The following is a 19,388-nucleotide window of genomic DNA, read 5'->3' on the forward strand; positions in this document are numbered from 1 at the left end:
GATAAACTTTTGTTATTGACCAAATACTTATTTTCCACCATAATTTGCAAATAAATTCATTAAAAATTACAGGCCTCTCTCATCTTTTTAAGTGGGAGAACTTGCACAATTGGTGGCTGACTAAGTACTTTTTTGCCCCACTGTATATCACTCCAGTGTAAATTGCTAAATTGTAATTACTTCACCACTATTGGCCTATTTATTCCCTTACCTCCTTACTTCATTTGCTCACACTGTAAATAGATTTTTCTATTGCGTTATTGACTGTACGTTTGTTTATCCCATGTGTAACTCTGTGTTGTTGTTTTTGTCACTTTGCTTTATCTTTGCCAGGTCACAATTGTAAATGAGAACTTGTTCTGAACTGGCCTACCTGGTTAAATAAAGGTGAAATAAATCAATTTAATCACACACACACACACACACACACACACACACACACACACACACACACACACACACACACACACACACACACACACACACACACACACACACACACACACACACACACACACACACACACACACAAACACCACACACCACACACCACACACCATACACATACACATACACATACACACACACACACTGCACAATCCACTGGCTGAGTCAGAGAGAGTAGCATTCAGGCATTATCTTGCCCAGCACAAGAGGAAGGACTCTCTCAGTTTCTCTCACCTTCTCTCTTTCTCTTCCCCCTCACTCTCGCGCCATTTATCTCTTTCTCTCTCCCTCTCCCTCTCTCCCTCTCCCTCTCTCTTTCTCCCTCTCTCCCTGTCTCTCTCCCTCACCCATATTCCTTGTTCTATTTCTATGTCCCCTCCCTGTCTCCTGTGTTCTATTTACCTCTGTCCCTCCCTCTCTTCCGCTCCTTTCCCCTCCCTCCCCTATCCCTCCCTCTTTCTCTCTCTCCTCTCTTCCTCTCTCTGTCTCAGCAGAGTAAGGCTCAGTGTGAAAATGCCATCGTGCTCTCCTGACTGTTGCCTCTTTCAGGCTGTAGAGGTAAGCATATGCGTGTGTAGTAGGTAGGGTTTGTTGTGTGTTTGTCTGTGTATAGCTTTAGCGGTGATGACATTCCACATTTAGAAACGTTCTCAAACTACTATGAGGCAAGAATATTTTTCTTTTGTTTCTGGTGTCTCCTTTCTAGTGTGTACCCTTTGTGTTCTCTGCACAGGGGCCGGAGGAGGCAGAGAGAGCTGTGGCGTCATTTTTGATTTCCTGTGATTCTCTGTGTTCTACTGTGGAGTTGTTCCTAGTGTCGTGTGATTCTGTGTTCTACTGTGGAGTTGTTTCTAGTGTCGTGTGATTCTGTGGAGTTGTTTCTAGTGTCGGGTGATTCTGTGTTCTACTGTGGAGTTGTTTCTAGTGTCGTGTGATTCTGTGTTCTACTGTGGAGTTGTTTCTAGTGTCGTGTGATTCTGTGTTCTACTGTGGAGTTGTTTCTAGTGTCGTGTGATTCTGTGTTCTACTGTGGAGTTGTGTCTAGTGTCGTGTGATTCTGTGTTCTACTGTGGAGTTGTTTCTAGTGTCGTGTGATTCTGTGTTCTACTGTGGAGTTGTTTCTAGTGTCGTGTGATTCTGTGTTCTACTGTGGAGTTGTTTCTAGTGTCGTGTGATTCTGTGTTCTACTGTGGAGTTGTTTCTAGTGTCGTGTGATTCTGTGTTCTACTGTGGAGTTGTTTCTAGTGTCGTGTGATTCTGTGTTCTACTGTGGAGTTGTTTCTAGTGTCGTGTGATTCTGTGTTCTACTGTGGAGTTGTTTCTAGTGTCGTGTGATTCTGTGTTCTACTGTGGAGTTGTGTCTAGTGTCGTGTGATTCTGTGTTCTACTGTGGAGTTGTTTCTAGTGTCGTGTGATTCTGTGTTCTACTGTGGAGTTGTTTCTAGTGTCGTGTGATTCTGTGTTCTACTGTGGAGTTGTTTCTAGTGTCGTGTGACTCTGTGTTCTACTGTGGAGTTGTTTCTAGTGTCGTGTGACTCTGTGTTCTACTGTGGAGTTGTTTCTAGTGTCGTGTGACTCTGTGTTCTACTGTGGAGTTGTTTCTAGTGTCGTGTGATTCTGTGTTCTACTGTGGAGTTGTGTCTAGTGTCGTGTGATTCTGTGTTCTACTGTGGGGTTGCTTCTAGTGTCGTGTGATTCTGTGTTCTACTGTGGGGTTGCTTCTAGTGTCGTGTGATTCTGTGTTCTACTGTGGAGTTGTTTCTAGTGTCGTGTGATTCTGTGTTCTACTGTGGAGTTGTTTCTAGTGTCGTGTGATTCTGTGTTCTACTGTGGGGTTGCTTCTAGTGTCGTGTGATTCTGTGTTCTACTGTGGAGTTGTTTCTAGTGTCGTGTGATTCTGTGTTCTACTGTGGAGTTGTGTCTAGTGTCGTGTGATTCGCTACGATGTGTTTTGATGGGTTTGGGGATAAAACGTTGAATGATTGAAATAACATTTTCTGCAGACATACAACACACCCTCTCTCTCACATGCTCACACACACACTTCCCTGCTGGGAGAAAGAAGATAGATATATGTGTATGTATGTCAATTAATAAATGTCTAAGTGGGTGTGATTTTGAAGCGTGAATATTTGTGTGTACATCGTTAAGTGCATATGTGTATTTTTAAGTGTGAGTATTGTATATGTTTAGGTGAATGTATGTATATTGTCAGTATGTTTAGTGCGTATTTCTCAGAGGTGTGTATGTATGGTGTGTACAATATATCTCAGGTATATTGGTAAATGTTCAGGAGCGTATGTGTTAAAGGTTGAACCGTGGTTTTTAGATGATAAATGTACAGTCATGGTCAGCGTTCGATGATATCCTCATTTACAGAACAGAAAGCTGTACCACAGGAGTTGCATTTAACCATCTGGATAGAACGTAGAACGGCTAGGAAGTGTGTGTGTGTGTGTGTGTGTGTGTGTGTGTGTGTGTGTGTGTGTGTGTGTGTGTGTGTGTGTGTGTGTGTGTGTGTGTGTGTGTGTGTGTGTGTGTGTGTGTGTGTGTGTGTGTGTGTGTGTGTGTGTGTGTGTGTGTGTGCGTGCGTGCGTGCGTGCGTGCGTGCGTGCGTGCGTGCGTGCGTGCGTGCGTGCGTGCGTGCGTGCGTGCGTGCGTGCGTGCGTGCGTGCGTGCGTGTGTAACAGTAATAGTAATAGTCCTACTGTGTCTCTGTTTCTCCAACCCAGACTAAGTCCTGGACCTAAAAGCTCAGTGGAGAACCTCTATTGATCAGGAATAGGCTTGATCTGTGTCCAGGACACCAACCCTGTTTTATTAACATTTCAACTCACTCAAAATGGCTGTTATTTAGTCCGGATTATTATGTCATGGTAATAAGACATAAGGCAGACAGTCATGCTTATGACAAGTCTTACAATGTGTTATAACAGCATCATAATGCAGTATAGCTGCAGTGTTACAGTTTGTGTTCAGAAGGAACGGCTAGGCTTAACGGGCCTTTAACTGTTAACTGGCCCTTAATGTTTCAACTACTCTTTACAGTGGCCTGTTTGTAATGACTGTAAATGTATTTTGTGACCCTTTATTCTAATAAAGGTGAACAGTGATGATGGGGCAGGGACTGTGTCTTTTATAATGATCATATTAATGTTTTTATATTAATATAATATTTCTCTCTCTCTCTCTCTCTGTGTGTGTGTGTGTGCGTGTGTATCCAGATCATCAAGGTGTACAGTGAAGATGGCGCAGGGAAGGTGGTGGAGGTGCCAGCTGATATGAGGGCCAGAGACGTGTGTCAGTTCCTGGTCTATAAGAGCCACTGTCTGGACGACAACAACTGGAGCCTGGTGGAACATCACCCACTACTGGGCCTCGGTGTGTGTGCTTGTGTGTGTGTCTGTCTGGTGTGTGTGTGTGTGTGTGTGTGTGTGTGTGTGTGTGTGTGTGTGTGTGTGTGTGTGTGTGTGTGTGTGTGTGTGTGTGTGCATCAAGTGTGTTCAGGTTGGGGAAGCATATAGATCCTAGCTACCTAAAAACTTCAATAACATAAAATCCACACTTCTGTTCTACCTTTTATGACTTTTAGGTGTGTTTTTTTCGCTCTTATTCGCTATCCTGTTTTCCTATTTCCTATTTGTACTGACTGTTACTGGGATAGAAGACTGGTTTATACTAGGTAGAGCATCGTAATTTCTGGAAAAACTGTATTGGAAAGATGGAATGTGAGAAGAGAGCAGAGAAAGGGAGGGATGGAGAAAGTAGAGAGAGGGAGAGGGGGAAGGGTGCTGAGGTGGGTGTCAGTATCAGGCCAATGCAGCAAACAGCCAATCACAGAGCTATGTTGGTCGAGCCCCCAGACAGCTCAGCTCTCCCTCTACTTAAACAGGAAATTTCCCTGCCAGACGCCAGGACAGAGTGGTGCAGATATACAGACACCTTGAGCTCCGTGTTAGCCAGCACTGAAGAAAGGTATGGGCTTAATCCGTTTTGAGAATAGATACTGTAAGTTTTAGCACTGTCTGTGTCTGTCTGTCTGTCTGTGTCTGTCTGTCTGTCTGTCTGTCTGTCTGTCTGTCTGTCTGTCTGTCTGTCTGTCTGTCTGTCTGTGTTTGCCTATGCGTCTCCAATCAGCTGGAGTCCCATCATGTGATCTCTACCTCAAGATCAAGAGAGAGGGAAAGGAGAACACAAAATATATATAAAAATTGAGAATAATTCCATAGGATTCCAGTAGGACTGGTTCCAAAATCCGATCAGATTTTTCTACTAGGGGTCTACAAGAAATCATGAAAGTGGGGTTGACTTGCCTATAATAAGGCACATATAAACAAACAAGAAAACACATTTCTCATCTGCTATGACAATACAATGAGTCAAAAACAACATACAAATGGCTACAACTTACCTAGTTAGCTACACTACATGACCAAAAGCATGTGGACACCTGCTCGTTGAACATCTCATTGCAAAATCATGGGCATTAATATGGAGTCGGTCCCCCCTTTGCTGCTATAACAGCCTCCACTCTTATGTGAAGGCTATCCACTAGATGCTGGAACATTGCTGGGGGGGACTTGTTTCCATTAAGCCATAAGAGCGTTAGTGATCTTGGGCACTGATGTTGGGCGATCAGGCCTGGCTCACAGTCAAAGTTCCAATTCATCCCAAAGTTGTTCGATGGGGTTAAGGTCAGGGCTCTGTGCAGGCCAGTCAAGTTCTTCCACACCGACCTCAACAAACCATTTCTGTATGGACCTCGCTTTGTGCACGGGAGCATTGTCATGCTGAAACAGGAAAGGGCATTCCTCAAATTGTTGCAACAAAGTTGGAAGCACAGAATCGTCTATAATGTCATTGTATGCTGTAGCATTAAGATTTTCCTTCACTGGAACTAAGGGCCCGAGCCCGAACCATGAAAAACAGTCCCAGACCAAACTTTACAGTGGGCACTATGCATTGGGGCAGGTATCGTTCTCCTGGCATCTGCCAAACACAGATTAGTTCGTCAGACTGCCATATGGTGAAGTGGGATTCATCACTCCAGAGAATGCGTTTCCACTGCTCCAGAGTCCAATGGCGGCGAGCTTTACACCACTGCTGCTGACGCTTGGCATTGCGCATGGTGATCTTAGGCTTGTACGTGGCTGCTCGGCCATGGAAAGTGATGTTGCAACCGAGGACAGATTAATTTTACACACTCGGCAGCCCCGTTCTTTGAGCCTGTGTGGCCTACCACTTCACGGCTGAGCCGTTGTTGCTCCTATACGTTTCCACTTCACAATAACAGCATTTACAGTTGACCGGGGCAGCTCTAGCAGGGCGGAAATGTTACAAAATGACTTGTTGAAAAGGTTGCATCCTATTACTTGGCGCTCCCGAATCCACTAATTTGAAGGGGTGTCCACATACTTTTGCATATATAGTGTAGCTAGTCAGCTGATTGGCAAAATGTGCCTAACAGTAGTTTCTTTGCTAGCATAAAAACGAGTGCATAAAATGTTGTACAATGATGAAAATATATCTAAAACATTGACAACTTTGTCAGGAAACATAAGGAAAATTACTGTACTCACAGTTCTTGCATTCACGCACAGTGAAAGATAAAGCGGTTAATAATAATGTTAGAAAACCGGAGATTCTCCGCACAGCCACCGGTGGCGAGCTTAACTTGGGAGTTAGGCTAGGGCTAGGGTCCTTTTTTCTGAATTTCCGCCTGACTGACGTGCCCAAAGTAAACTGCCTGTTACTCAGGCCCAGAAGTCAGGATATGCATATAACTGGTACCATTGGATAGAAACACTTTGAAGTTAGTAGAAATGTTAAAATAATGTATGAGACTATAACACAATAGATATGATAGGAGAAAATTAAAAATAAAAAAAACAGCATTTTTGGGGGAGAGCCCATGCTCTTCCAATGGATCGTAATAGGGTCATATCCAAATCCAGCTCCCAGATTGCAATCCCTATGGCTTACACTAGATGTCAACAGTCTTTGTTCAAGATTTCAGGCTTGTTTCTTCCCAAACGAGGAAGAATTTTGAGTTTAGTACTGGGAGTCAGAGTTGGAAATCAGTCTGTGCGTGCACAACAAAAGAGAACGCGCACCTGCTAATTTTGCTTTCCTATTGAACATACTTCTTTCCGTATGAAATATTATAGTTTAATTACATTTTAGGGTACCTGAGGATTAAATATAAATGTATTTTGACTTGTTTTATCAAAGTTTAGCGGTAGCTTTTCGGATTCCTTTCTCTGTATGTTGAACGAGTGGATTACTCAAATCGATGGCGCCAACTAAACTGACTTTTTGGGATATAAAGAAGGATTTTATCTAACAAGACGAACATGCATGTTGTAGCTGGGACCCTTTGGATTGCAAATTAGAGGAAGATTTTCAAAAAGTAAGTGAATATTTAATCGCTATTTGTGAATTTATGAAACCTGTGCTGGTTGAAAAATATTTTGATGTGGGGCACCGTCCTTAAACAATCACATGACATGCTTTCGCTGTAAAGCCTATTGTAAATCGGACAGTGCAGTTAGATTAACAAGAATTTAAGCTTTTACCCAATATAAGATACTTGTATGTATCTAAATGTTTAATATCCATAAATTGTATGATTATTTATTTGAATTGCGGCCCTTCAATTTCACCGGAAGTTGTTGAAAGGTATCCCGCAGCGGGACGCCTAGCCTTAAGAAGTTCTAATTAACACTGCAAGCTCGTGCTAGTTGTGACATCATCAATCACTCTTAAAGGGACATGCTTTCTCACAGGTGAATAAAACAGAAATTAATATAGGACTGTTGTTTCCAATCAACGAAAATGTGGTAATTAATGTTGTTGTATTGTGCTGGAACTAAGGACAACAAATTATAATTGAATGGGTCAATTAAGAAAAAAAGTTATAATAGGATTCTGATTGGGCTAACAAAATCCTACAAGAGTTATCAAAAACCTTTAGAATAAATGTACTTTTAATCTGTCTGTCTGCATATTTCAAGACATGGCAAATGATGGTGCAGTGAGATAACCGATGGGCTGGACGATACTCTTCTCATCAATCAGCAGGAAAAACATACTTAAAACCTGGAAATCAACCAATCCTCCATCCTCCACAATGGAAAGGTCAAATGCTTTATTATCTAGATGTTGAAATTGCATGGGCGATGGAGAGAAAGAAAATGGTGCAGTTTGAGGCCATGTGGCAGAGAATGATATGGGCGCTGCAGATGGGGGATGTGAGCAGGTGGGTCTGGGCAAGAGGAATGTTGTGGATGTTGGTGAGCGTTTGTATGTGTATGTTTTGTGTTAAAAAAATGAATACAAATCAAAAGAAAAAAAACACTAGAGGTTCCAATGGGATTACTTTTGATTTCACACAGGAAAAGAAGTAGTCCATTAAAATTCTGATAGAGTTGATACAAAATCCTACAGGATTGCGAGAATCACATAGGGTCAAGAATCCTACTAGAACTGCAAGAATCTTATAGGATCCAAGATGATTTATTTTTATTTCCAATAGGAAAACAGTAGTCCAGTGGAATTCAAACAGTAGAGGTGACACAAAATCCTATAGGATTGTGAGAATTATATAGGGTTCTATTGGGAAAAAAAATCACTCGTCCTATAAATCACTAGTCCTATAGGATGTTTTTACTAGGGTAGTGTAGTTTTGTTTCTTCCCTCTTATTCTCTATATAGTTTCCACTAGGCGTTCCTATTTCTACTGACTGTTACTGGGATAGAAGACCGTTTTATACTTGGTAGATTGTCGTTTCTGGAAAAACTGTATGGGAGAGATGGAATGTGAGATGAGAGCGGAGAAAGTAGAGAGAGGGAGAGGGGGAAGGGTGCTGAGGCGGGGTGTCAGTATCAGGCCAATGCAGCAAATGGCCAATCGCAGAACTCCGTTGGTCGAGCCCCCAGACAGCTCAGCTAATCAGATCTCTCCCTATACTTCAACAGGAAATTCCCCTGCCAGGACAGAGAGGCGCAGACACACACACACAAACACACACAGACACCTTGAGCTTTGTGTTTGCCAGCACTGAGGCATGATATGGGCTCAATCCTTTTTTTGGAATAGAAACTGAGTTTGAGCACCGTGTGTGTGCGTGTGTGACTATGCGTCTCCAATCAGCTGGAGTCCCATCATGTGATCTCTACCTCAAGATCAAGAGAGAGGGAAAGGAGAACATACAAATAGAGGAAGTAAAAATGGTCTAACAGACTCTCAACTGCAGTTCTTTATACAAACTAGAATTATTTATGACTGTTCTTTGACACGGGGGAGGAGTTACGGAGGGAGAAAGTGAGAGGTAGAGAGATGGAGGAACAGAATAGGGGGAGACGGAGGGAGGGAGGGATGGATGGAGGGAGGGAGAGTAAAAGGAGGGAGAGGACAGGGAAACTAGTCTCGACTTCTCTGTGCAATCAAGTTAAACACATAACCAAATCTTACTGCAATGCCAAGTCCTGTGTCCAGATCTTCAAGTTGTACAGTGGCGATGGAGCAGGGAAGGTGGTGGAGGTGCCGGCTGATATGAGGGTCAGTGTGTGTATGTATGTGTGTACGTGCGTGTGCATGCATGCCTGTATCTGGTGTGTGCCTGTGCGTGGAGTGTGTTAAGGTTGGGGAAGCATACAGATCTTAGTTACCTAAAAGCTTCAATCACATACAATTCACACTTCTGTTCCACCTTTTAGGACCTCTTTACCCTAGTCAAAATAATCCTATAGTAAATCCTATCAGATTTTGGAACCTATCCATTATGACTAATCTTATGCTATAGAATATAATCCTATAGGATTTATCCTAAAGGATTTTAAAAAATCCTGTAGGAGAAAATACTATAGGAGTCCAATAGGACTGGTTACAAAATCTGACCCTAAGGATTTTTTTACTAGGGTAGTGTAGTTTTGTTTCTTCCCTCTTATTCTCTATATAGTTTCCACTAAGCGTTCCTATTTCTACTGACTGTTACTGGTATAGAAGACTGGTTTATACTTGGTAGATCATTGTCGTTTCTGGAAAAATTGTATGGGAGAGATGGAATGTGAGAAGAGAACAGTGAAAGGGAGGGTGGAGAAAGTAGAGAGAGGGAGAGGGGGAAGGGTGCTGAGGTGGGTGTCAGTATCAGGCCAATGCAGCAAACAGCCAATCACAGAGCTATGTTGGTCGAGCCCCTGAAAGCTCAGCCAATCAGCTCTCTCCCTCTACTTCAACAGGAAATTCTCCTGCCAGGACTGTTTTTTTGACAGGGAGGAGGAGTTATGGAGGGAAGAAGTGAGAAATAGAGAGAAAAAGGAGGGCAGGAGGGAGAGTAACAGGAGAGGGAGAGGACAGGGAAACTGGGCTCGGCTTCTCTATGCAATCAAGTTAAATACATGACATCATTCTACTGCAATGCCAAGTCCTGCTGTCCTTTCTCTCTCCATCTCTGTTTCTCTTTCGTTCTCTCTCTTGCTCTCACTCCACCGCTCCCCCTCAGGTCTCACAGCATCCCTACCATGGGCTTCCCTGATCTCTTTTCCAGGGTACCCTCACTCAAATACTGGAAACAAAGTATGATAACTAACTGTAGTAATGCAAATAAATGGGCTAATGCCTGATCTCTCTCTCTCTCTCCCTCTCTATTCTCCCTCTTCCTTCCCCTCTTCCTCCCCCTCCTCTCTGCAGAGCGTTGTCTGGAGGACCATGAGTTGGTGGTTCAGGTTCAAGCCTCTATGACCAGTGACAGTAAATTCCTCTTCAGGAAGAACTATGACAAGTATGAGTTCTTCAGGAATCCCTTGGTGAGTCCTCTGCACACTGCGTCGCACACACATACACACTGTTGCGCACGTATGCACACACACACACACACACACACACACACACACACTCACACACACACACACACACACACACACACACACACACACACACACACACACACACACACACACACACACACACACACACACACACACACACACTGCCCGAGGTGATTCAGTAAAAGGGAGTGACCTCACCTCAGTGCTGTGGTAATGATTACAGTAAAACTACCATGTCAATCACACTAAGAGGTGTGTTTGTGCGTGCGTGCCTGCCTGCCTGCCTGCATGCGTGCGCTCACCAAGGGATTACGTCAGGGGGTGAGATCATACTGCATCTACTCTGGATCACTCTCTCGCTGTCCTCTCTCTCTCTCTCTCCATCTCTCTCGCTCTCCCCTATCCTCTCTCTCCATCTCTCTCTCTCTCTCCCCCATCCTCTCTTTCCATCTCTATCCCACTCTCTCTCTCCCCTATCCTTTCTCTCGACTACTATTAGTGGTTCACTAATGTGATACTGAAGTCCCAGAAGTATTTTGCTCTCTTCTCTCATTCTGTTTTTCTCTCTCCTTTTATTTTCCTCTCTCTTCTTTCATTCTCTCTCTCTCTTCAGAAGTTCTTCCCGGAGCAGATGGTGGCATTGTGTCAGGAATCTAACGGCTCCATCCCCCACTCACAGCTCTTACAGGTTGAGTACTCTTACACCACGCACGCACGCACGCACGCACGCACACACACACACACACACACACACACACACACACACACACACACACACACACACACACACCTCTATCCCCACCTCAACATACACACATACACAAGCACACAGTCCTTACCCACTCCTGTGTTTGTGTGTGTGTGGGGGGGGGGGGGGTACAGAACTTCCTAAACTCCAGCAGCTGTCCGGAGGTGCATGGGTTCCTCTATCTGAAGGCATCAGGGAGGAAGTCCTGGAAGAGACTCTCCATGTTCCTCAGACGCTCTGGACTCTACTACTCCACTAAAGGATCCTCCAAGGTAGGAAGAAGATCAGGGATATTTTTTAGTGCCCTTGTTGTTTGGACACAAAGCTTTATGGGAGCGCTACACTAAAGAAAGGAGTGTTTAAACCTTCTCCCTCTCGCTCTCTCTCTCTCTCTCTCTCTCTCCCTCTCCCTCTCCCTCTCCCTCTCCCTCTCCCTCTCCCTCTCCCTCTCGCTCTCTCTCTCTCTCTCTCTCTCTCTCTCTCTCTCTCTCTCTCTCTCTCTCTCTCTCTCTCTCTCTCTCTCTCTCTCTCTCTCTCTCTCCCTCTCCCTCTCCCTCTCCCTCTCTCTCTCTCTCTCTCACTCTCACTCTCTCTCCCTCTCTCTCCCCTTCCTCCCTCCCTTCCTCCCTCCTCCACTCTCTAGGAGCCCAGACACCTCCAGTTGTTGTCAGATCTGGAGGACAGTAGTGTGTTCACAGTGACAACAGGAGGGAAGCTGCACAACGCCCCCACAGACTACAAGTTCTGTATCAAGGTGAGGGACACACACACATAACACTGCCCCCAGACAGACAGACAGACAGACAGACAGACATTACTGTACTGTACTTCCTCTGCAGGGGTTTTCACTGGAGGTAACCTGGTTATACTGGATCAGCCTAGTGTGATAAACTGGGACAGGGTCTGCTAGGACACACTGAGCCTGACACACACACACTGTACGCTACTCTCACCCCCAGGGATGACTGTGCAGGATTTGGGTGTTGGGGGTTGTGGTCGTTGTGGCCTAGTGACTGATATAAGGGAGGGTGGAGACTGGTAAAATCATCCTTTGGATATCTTATTTGATGTGAGTATTCAAGAGAATCAAGCTCATTCTTGTTACAGATTTACTAAATACTAATTGAAGTCTTGTCTAATTGAACATCTGATTGTTTGATTAACAGTCCAGTAAGGCTCTGTGATTGGCTGATTATTTGATTGACAGCCCAGTAAGGTGAGGAGTGAGTGCAAGGAGCTGAGGATGCTGTGTGCTGAAGATGAACAGAGCAGAACCTGCTGGATGACTGCCTTCAGACTCTTAAAGGTACAGTACATACACACATGCATGAACACACACGCGGTAGGTAGCCTAGCGGTTAGGAGCTTTGGGCCAGTAACCGAAACGTTGCTGGTTCAAATCCCCGAGCTGACTAGGGGAAAAATATGTTGATGTGCCCCTGAACAAGACACTTAACCCAAATTGCGTCTCTAAGTGGCTCTGGATAAGCACGTCTACTAAAATGTAACTGATATGTTTCTATTATGTTGTTGTTCTGTGTTTACAGTATGGAATATTACTGGATCAGAACTACAAGAGTCCCCAGCAAAGGAAGTCTCCGGTCTCACATTTCTCTACTCCTGTGGTAGGACTCCTATATGTTTATTCCCGACTCTATGACAACTGGTTAGCATTATCCTGATGTATCCTACCTTGTAAAGCAGACTAGGATCTTTTGGAGCGTGGTAGCGTGGCTCAGACAAGTTGTCTATCCTCGTCTCTGCAGCGGAGTGTGTCTGAGAACTCTCTGGTGGCCATGGACTTCTCTGGCAGGACGGGACGAGTCATAGAGAACCCTCTGGAAGCAGTGAGCGTCGCTGTGGAGGAGGGACAGAAATGGAGGGTGAGGAGGGGAGTAGAAGGGGGAGGAAGGGGATGGAATGGAAGATTTGGGAGACTGAGTCTGTGGAAAAAGGTGTAATTCTGTCATTTTGAATCTAAAATGTTTTGTTTCTCTGTTATCTTCCCTGCCGTCAGAAACGGGGTCAGCGTATGAAGGCTCTTGGCAGCCCCAGCCCCCTCCAGCCCTCTTCTCTCAGCTCAGGTACCCTACACGTTACACTATCTAGGTAGTAACACTGTAATAATTACACTCGTGACAACAGAGTAACTTCGTAAATGCTTAGTAATTTAGTGTATTGTTACACAATAGCGGAGGTGCATAAAAATGCCAGCCCCCATGCACCACAAATGTATAATTTGCTAAGTTCACCGTATTGTACATTGCTCTCTGTTACTCTTTTTTTGTATCGTCATTAGAACAGTATACATGATCCCAATTTAAGCTCCAAGACGCTGCCAATGTATACTCAAAAGTACATTGTGCTGATTTATTGGGGCAATGTAGATAGTGCTAAATCAAGACGTAATTTCTGAATCCCGACATCTTTATGAACCTTTGCCATTGGAATAAGGAGCAGTTCCTATTCCACTCCTTATCCGTACGTATCTCTGCCCGTCTAAAACTGGACATGAGTTGGGTTTAGACATTCATACCTGAAACATGCCTTCTACTTTACCTTTACCTCATCTTGCTGTGTCTTTCAGTGATCCACAGAACACAGCTATGGTTCCATGGTCGCATCAGGAGAGAAGAGTCCCACAAGATGATCATGCAACAAGGACAAGTAGATGGGTAAGACTTAGAAGCTGTATTATCCATCCATCCTTCTGTCCGTCGTACATCCATCTGTCCATCCATCTGTCCATCCATCCACCCTAGTACACACATTTTATTTTATTTTTTTATTTATTTTTTATTTAACCTTTATTTAACCAGGTAGGCAAATTGAGAACACGTTCTCATTTACAATTGCGACCTGGCCAAGATAAAGCAAAGCAGTTCGACACATACAACAACACATAGTTACACATGGAGTAAAACAAACATATAGTCAAAAATACAGTGAAAAAAAAAATAAGTCTATATATACAATGTGAGCAAGTGAGGTGAGATAAGGGAGGTGAAGGCAAACAAATATATGTATAAATAAATAAAAATATAAAAGGCCATGGAGGCGAAGTGAGTACAACACAGCAAGTCAAATAAAAACTAAAAAAACACTGGAATGGTTGGTTTGCAGTGGAAGAAAGTGCAAAGTAGAGACAGAGATAATGGGGTGCAAAGGAGCAAAATAAATTAATAAATAAATACAGTAGGTAAAGAGGTAGTTGTTTGGGCTAAATTGTAGATGGGTTATGTACAGGTGCAGTAATCTATGAGCTGCTCTGACAGCTGGTGCTTAAAGCTAGTGAGGGAGATAGGTGTTTCCAGTTTCAGAGATTTTTGTAGTTCGTTCCAGTCATTGGCAGCAGAGAACTGGAAGGAGAGGCGTCCAAAGGAAGAATTGGTTTTGGGGGTGACTAGAGAGATATACCTGCTGGAGCGCGTGCTACAGGTAGGTGCTGCTATGGTGACCAGCGAGCTGAGATAAGGGGGGACTTTACCTAGCAGGGTCTTGTAGATGACCTGGAACCAGTGGGTTTGGCGACGAGTATGAAGCGAGGGCCAGCCAACGAGAGTGTACAGGTCGCAGTGGTGGGTAGTATATGGGGCTTTGGTGACAAAACGGATGGCACTGTGATAGACTGCATCCAATTTATTGAGTAGGGTTTTGGAGGCTATTTTGTAAATGACATCACCGAAGTCGAGGATTGGTAGGATGGTCAGTTTTACAAGGGTATGTTTGGCAGCATGAGTAAAGGATGCTTTGTTGCGGAATAGGAAGCCAATTCTAGATTTGACTTTGGATTGGAGATGTTTGATGTGAGTCTGGAAGGAGAGTTTACAGTCTAACCAGACACCTAGGTATTTGTAGTTGTCCACATATTCTAAGTCAGAGCCGTCCAAAGTAGTGATGTTGGACAGGCGGGCAGGAGCAGGCAGCGATCGGTTGAAGAGCATGCATTTGGTTTTACTTGTATTTAAGAGCAGTTGGAGGCCACGGAAGGAGAGTTGTATGGCATTGAAGCTCGCCTGGAGGGTTGTTAACACAGTGTCAAAAGAAGGGCCAGAAGTATACAGAATAGTGTCGTCTGCGTAGAGGTGGATCAGAGAATCACCAGCAGCAAGAGCGACATCATTGATGTAAACAGAGAAGAGAGTCGGTCCAAGAATTGAACCCTGTGGCACCCCCATAGAGACTGCCAGAGGCCCGGACAACAGACCCTCCGATTTGACACACTGAACTCGATCAGAGAAGTAGTTGGTGAACCAGGCGAGGCAATCATTAGAGAAACCAAGGCTGTCGAGTCTGCCAATGAGGATGTGGTGATTGACAGAGTCAAAGGCCTTGGCCAGGTCAATGAATACGGCTGCACAGTATTGTTTCCTATCGATGGCGGTTACGATATCGTTTATGACACTGTTTTGGATGTGTGTCCGTGTGTGTTTTTCAGGTTGTTCCTGCTGAGAGACTGTCAAAGTAACCCCAAGGCGTTTGTCCTGACCCTGTGCCACCACCAGAAGATCAGACACTTCCAGATCCTACCGGTCAGTTATTTATTCTTTCAATTCATCTACTTTTCTTTCTAAATCCTACGTCTAATCTATTCCTCTTCTTTCTTGTTCATCCATTTTGGCTCGGTCTCAAGTTGTCCTCACATGCTATCTCCTCCCCTCCTTCTCAACTGTATTGTATGTGTATAATAGTTAACTTGTCTCCTCTCTCTCACAGTGTGAGGAGGAAGGTCAGATGTCCTTCAGTCTGGACGACGGCACCACCAAGTTCACAGACCTGATCCACCTGGTGGAGTTCTACCAGCTCAACAGAGGGGTGCTGCCCTGCAAACTCAAACACCCCTGCACTGCTGTGGCCTTGTGACCCTTCACCCCTGACCTCTGACCCCTGAACCATGATCTCTGGCCCCTGGTCTCACTACACCACCCTCTGTCTGCAGTTAAATTCTCTACCCCTCGTTCGTCATGGATTTAAAAGGAAGGAAGGAAGCTGATGGCATATGCTTAGTTACACCAATCCAAAGCTTTTAAAAACGATGATGAAGAGGACATGAAGGCTGGTGCGTCTTAATGATGATGATGATAAGCAAGTCCACACTTTGGAGAGAGGGGTGGGGTATTCGAACCTTGCCACACACAAGGACGGGCAGACAAACAGACGTGGTGAACTATAGTGTTCTATGGATATCTATGGATCCAACCTAGCCCGTTTCCTTCTCCTTCATCCACCTCAGATAGATAGACAGACAGGGAGCTGGGCTCCCCTCACTTCCTTAGTGATCATCAGGGATCGACTTGGATCGAATCGTTCACTACAATCGACGATAAATCAAAATGTGCAATACAGTCTTTATAAGCTGATCACCTGACGCTTCATGCTACCTGGGGGGCTGATGTTGCCTGGGAGGCATCCTACTCTTCCTCTGCTATACTTACTGGACCAACCATCTAACTAACTCACCGAGACTTTATACAGGGCCCTAGGAGGAGAAAAAGAAAACTCCAAAAAGAAAACTCCTTTCAAACAAACGTCCGTTTGTTTGAAAGGGCAGATGAATGTTTGAGTTGGGGACTTCCCTGTCAGAGCTGATGACATGGTATTACCGTTGTCAAACTATTTGCACTTCTGAACAGACAGTCGACAGTTCTCTTCTGAGCTGGATGAAGGTGAATGCTCCTTCTCAACCTCCTCTTCCTCCTTTCTTTCTTCTCCTCTTTCTACTCCTCCTCCTCTTTTCTGCGTGAACAATCCCAGCCTACTGATTGAATTAGCGTTGCTTTGGACAGGACAGAGAGGCGTGGCTGAGCGTGCCGTTGCCATGCTATTGGGAAAGGTGACGGCTAGGCGGCTCCGCTCCAGAAATCCTCTCCAACCTTTTCCTTCCTACTCCGTTTGGCTCCATCTGATCCCATCAGAACATTTAGAAACCCATTACAATTTCTTGGAATCAGACGGAAAGTTCAGAGTGTTGATAACGGGACAGAGGGAAGAGGAGGAGAAGTCTCACATGGGTCACCGGAAAACCTGCCCCCTGCACTGTCACTTGAGACTGTTAAGAGTTAAAACTGGAGTCTTTCAGGTTATGTTCCAATGTCCACACTAATATTGCACTTAGAACGTATGTCCAAGACCTTGTTACACTCTTAGTAGTGTGCTAGTACTGTATGTGGGTATTGGAACAGAACCTCATCACAACCAGACTGTATTTTATTAATGTCAATCAGTGTTCTCAAAGTTGTAAGCTTCTCACTGCACAGTCAGCAGTGACTATATACTATATGTGCTTGATTGGGCTTGCCTTGCTTAATAGACCAATAGAACTGTCTCAAAACTGCAAACCCTGCCCATCTGGCTAGAGCAAACACCCAAAGCATTTGAAAGATTTCAAATAGTACTTTTAACACAGGTCAGACCAAAAGGTGTGAGAGGGCATTAATTCTCAGAACACAGGAAACCATTTTAAACCACCCCCCAACATGTATTGTATTTATCTTGATTAAAATAATGACTTGAGATGTAGGATTGGTGGGCAGTGCAGCAGCCACAGTTAAATGAGTCTCCTCGCCTTAAAGTGGGTATTGTGAGCTGTGTGTGCATATGAAGTCATGCTATTATAATTCACATAATACATTTCAGATAGATGTTCCAAACCCTGGAAACAAGGGTCCAGTAAGAAGGTTCCTGTGAGAATTGGGACCCGTCCTGTCCCATTCTGTCTTATCCTGTCCAGTCCCATCCCGGCCCAGACCGTCCAGTCCTGTCCTTCTCAGTCGTCCTAACGTGAGACAGCAGAGCTGTTGGCCTAGCAAAAAATCATCAAGGAAGAATGGGAGAAAATCCCCAAATCCAGATCTGCAAAGCTGATGCAGACATACTCAAGACTACTCAAAGCTGATGCAGACATACTCAAGACTACTCAAAGCTGATGCAGACATACTCAAGACTACTCAAAGCTGATGCAGACATACTCAAGACTACTCAAAGCTGATGCAGACATACTCAAGACTACTCAAAGCTGATGCAGACATACTCAAGACTACTCAAAGCTGATGCAGACATACTCAAGACTACTCAAAGCTGATGCAGACATACTCAAGACTACTCAAAGCTGATGCAGACATACTCAAGACTACTCAAAGCTGATGCAGACATACTCAAGACTACTCAAAGCTGATGCAGACATACTCAAGACTACTCAAAGCTGATGCAGACATACTCAAGACTACTCAAAGCTGTAATCTCTGCCAATGGTGCTTCTACAAGTATTCACACCCTTGAGTCAATATTTTATGTAAACAGATCATTCTGTATTTCATTTTAAATTAGCAACAAATTCTAAAAACATGTTTTCACTTTGTAATTATGGGGTATTGTGTGTAGATGGGTGAGAAAAATAATATATTTCATCCATTTTGAATTCAGGCTGTAGTACAACTATATGTGGAATTAGTCAAGGGGTGTGAATACTTTCTGAAGGCACTGTATACAGTAGGTCTCTCGCTCTCTTGCTTTCTGAATCTTTGCCTCTTAATCACTGTGTTATAATGCAATCCTTCACAGAAGGCCAATCATATGGATATACATGTTTAATATAAAGACAGTATTGAATATCTATTAGACAGAATGTGAAACTATGGACAAGATGTAGATCTAACACTGTATCTAGGTTACAGGGCACTTTGAGTGCGTTCCAAATGGCACGCTATTTCCTATATAGTGCACAAGAAAGGGAATAGGGTGCCATTTGGGACACTATCCTATCTATTGGGCTTTATGCATTTGCTCATCACTCTCAAATGAAGATGCAGATTATTTGGTCCTTTTTTCATTATCTGATTTATTGTGTATATTGACTCAATTGTATATTTTTCTTATTTTCATCACAAAATTACCTTTTATATATAAAATAATAATATACCAGAACATATACCGTATTAAATTAAGCTATCAAAATTTTGGTATGCATTGAATTCTACAGTATGTATAAGCTAACTGGCTCAGAGAATGTTGAAACTATTCAAGGACTTTAGATGCTGTCAAAGTCAGCAATGCACCTTTTAAAGGCAATTTCCCAACGTTCACAGAGATCCCAACGTTCACAAAGACCTCAACGTTCACAGAGATCCCAACGTTCACAGAGATCCCAACGTTCACAGAGATCCCAACGTTCACAGAGATCGCAACGTTCACAGAGATCCCAACGTTCACAGAGATCGCAACGTTCACAGAGATCCCAACGTTCACAGAGATCCCACCGTTCACAGAGATCGCATTCATGGTAAATGCTGTGGATGTTGGCACAAGGTGAATTACCTTTAAAAGTAAAGTGCAGGCCTTTGATTGAATCCCGGCCATTCAGCTTTCC

The 19,388-nt window shown here is 44.0% G+C and overlaps 1 protein-coding gene across 1 annotated transcript; it reads left to right on the forward strand.

Moving 5' to 3' along the window:
* The first annotated feature begins 706 nt into the window (after positions 1-706).
* Positions 707-17,536, forward strand: LOC129830929 (growth factor receptor-bound protein 10-like). The gene is made up of 13 exons (XM_055893777.1): positions 707-1,005; positions 3,672-3,828; positions 10,139-10,254; positions 10,889-10,963; positions 11,158-11,295; positions 11,667-11,777; positions 12,231-12,329; positions 12,571-12,648; positions 12,790-12,906; positions 13,041-13,107; positions 13,611-13,698; positions 15,462-15,555; positions 15,740-17,536. Exons 1-13 carry the CDS (start codon positions 817-819, stop codon positions 15,884-15,886), a joined length of 1,476 nt encoding a protein of 491 aa, XP_055749752.1. The 5' UTR covers positions 707-816; the 3' UTR covers positions 15,887-17,536.
* Positions 17,537-19,388: the final 1,852 nt, after the last annotated feature.

Source organism: Salvelinus fontinalis, chromosome 32, assembly GCF_029448725.1.
Source record: "Salvelinus fontinalis isolate EN_2023a chromosome 32, ASM2944872v1, whole genome shotgun sequence".
Classification (NCBI taxonomy): domain Eukaryota; kingdom Metazoa; phylum Chordata; class Actinopteri; order Salmoniformes; family Salmonidae; genus Salvelinus; species Salvelinus fontinalis.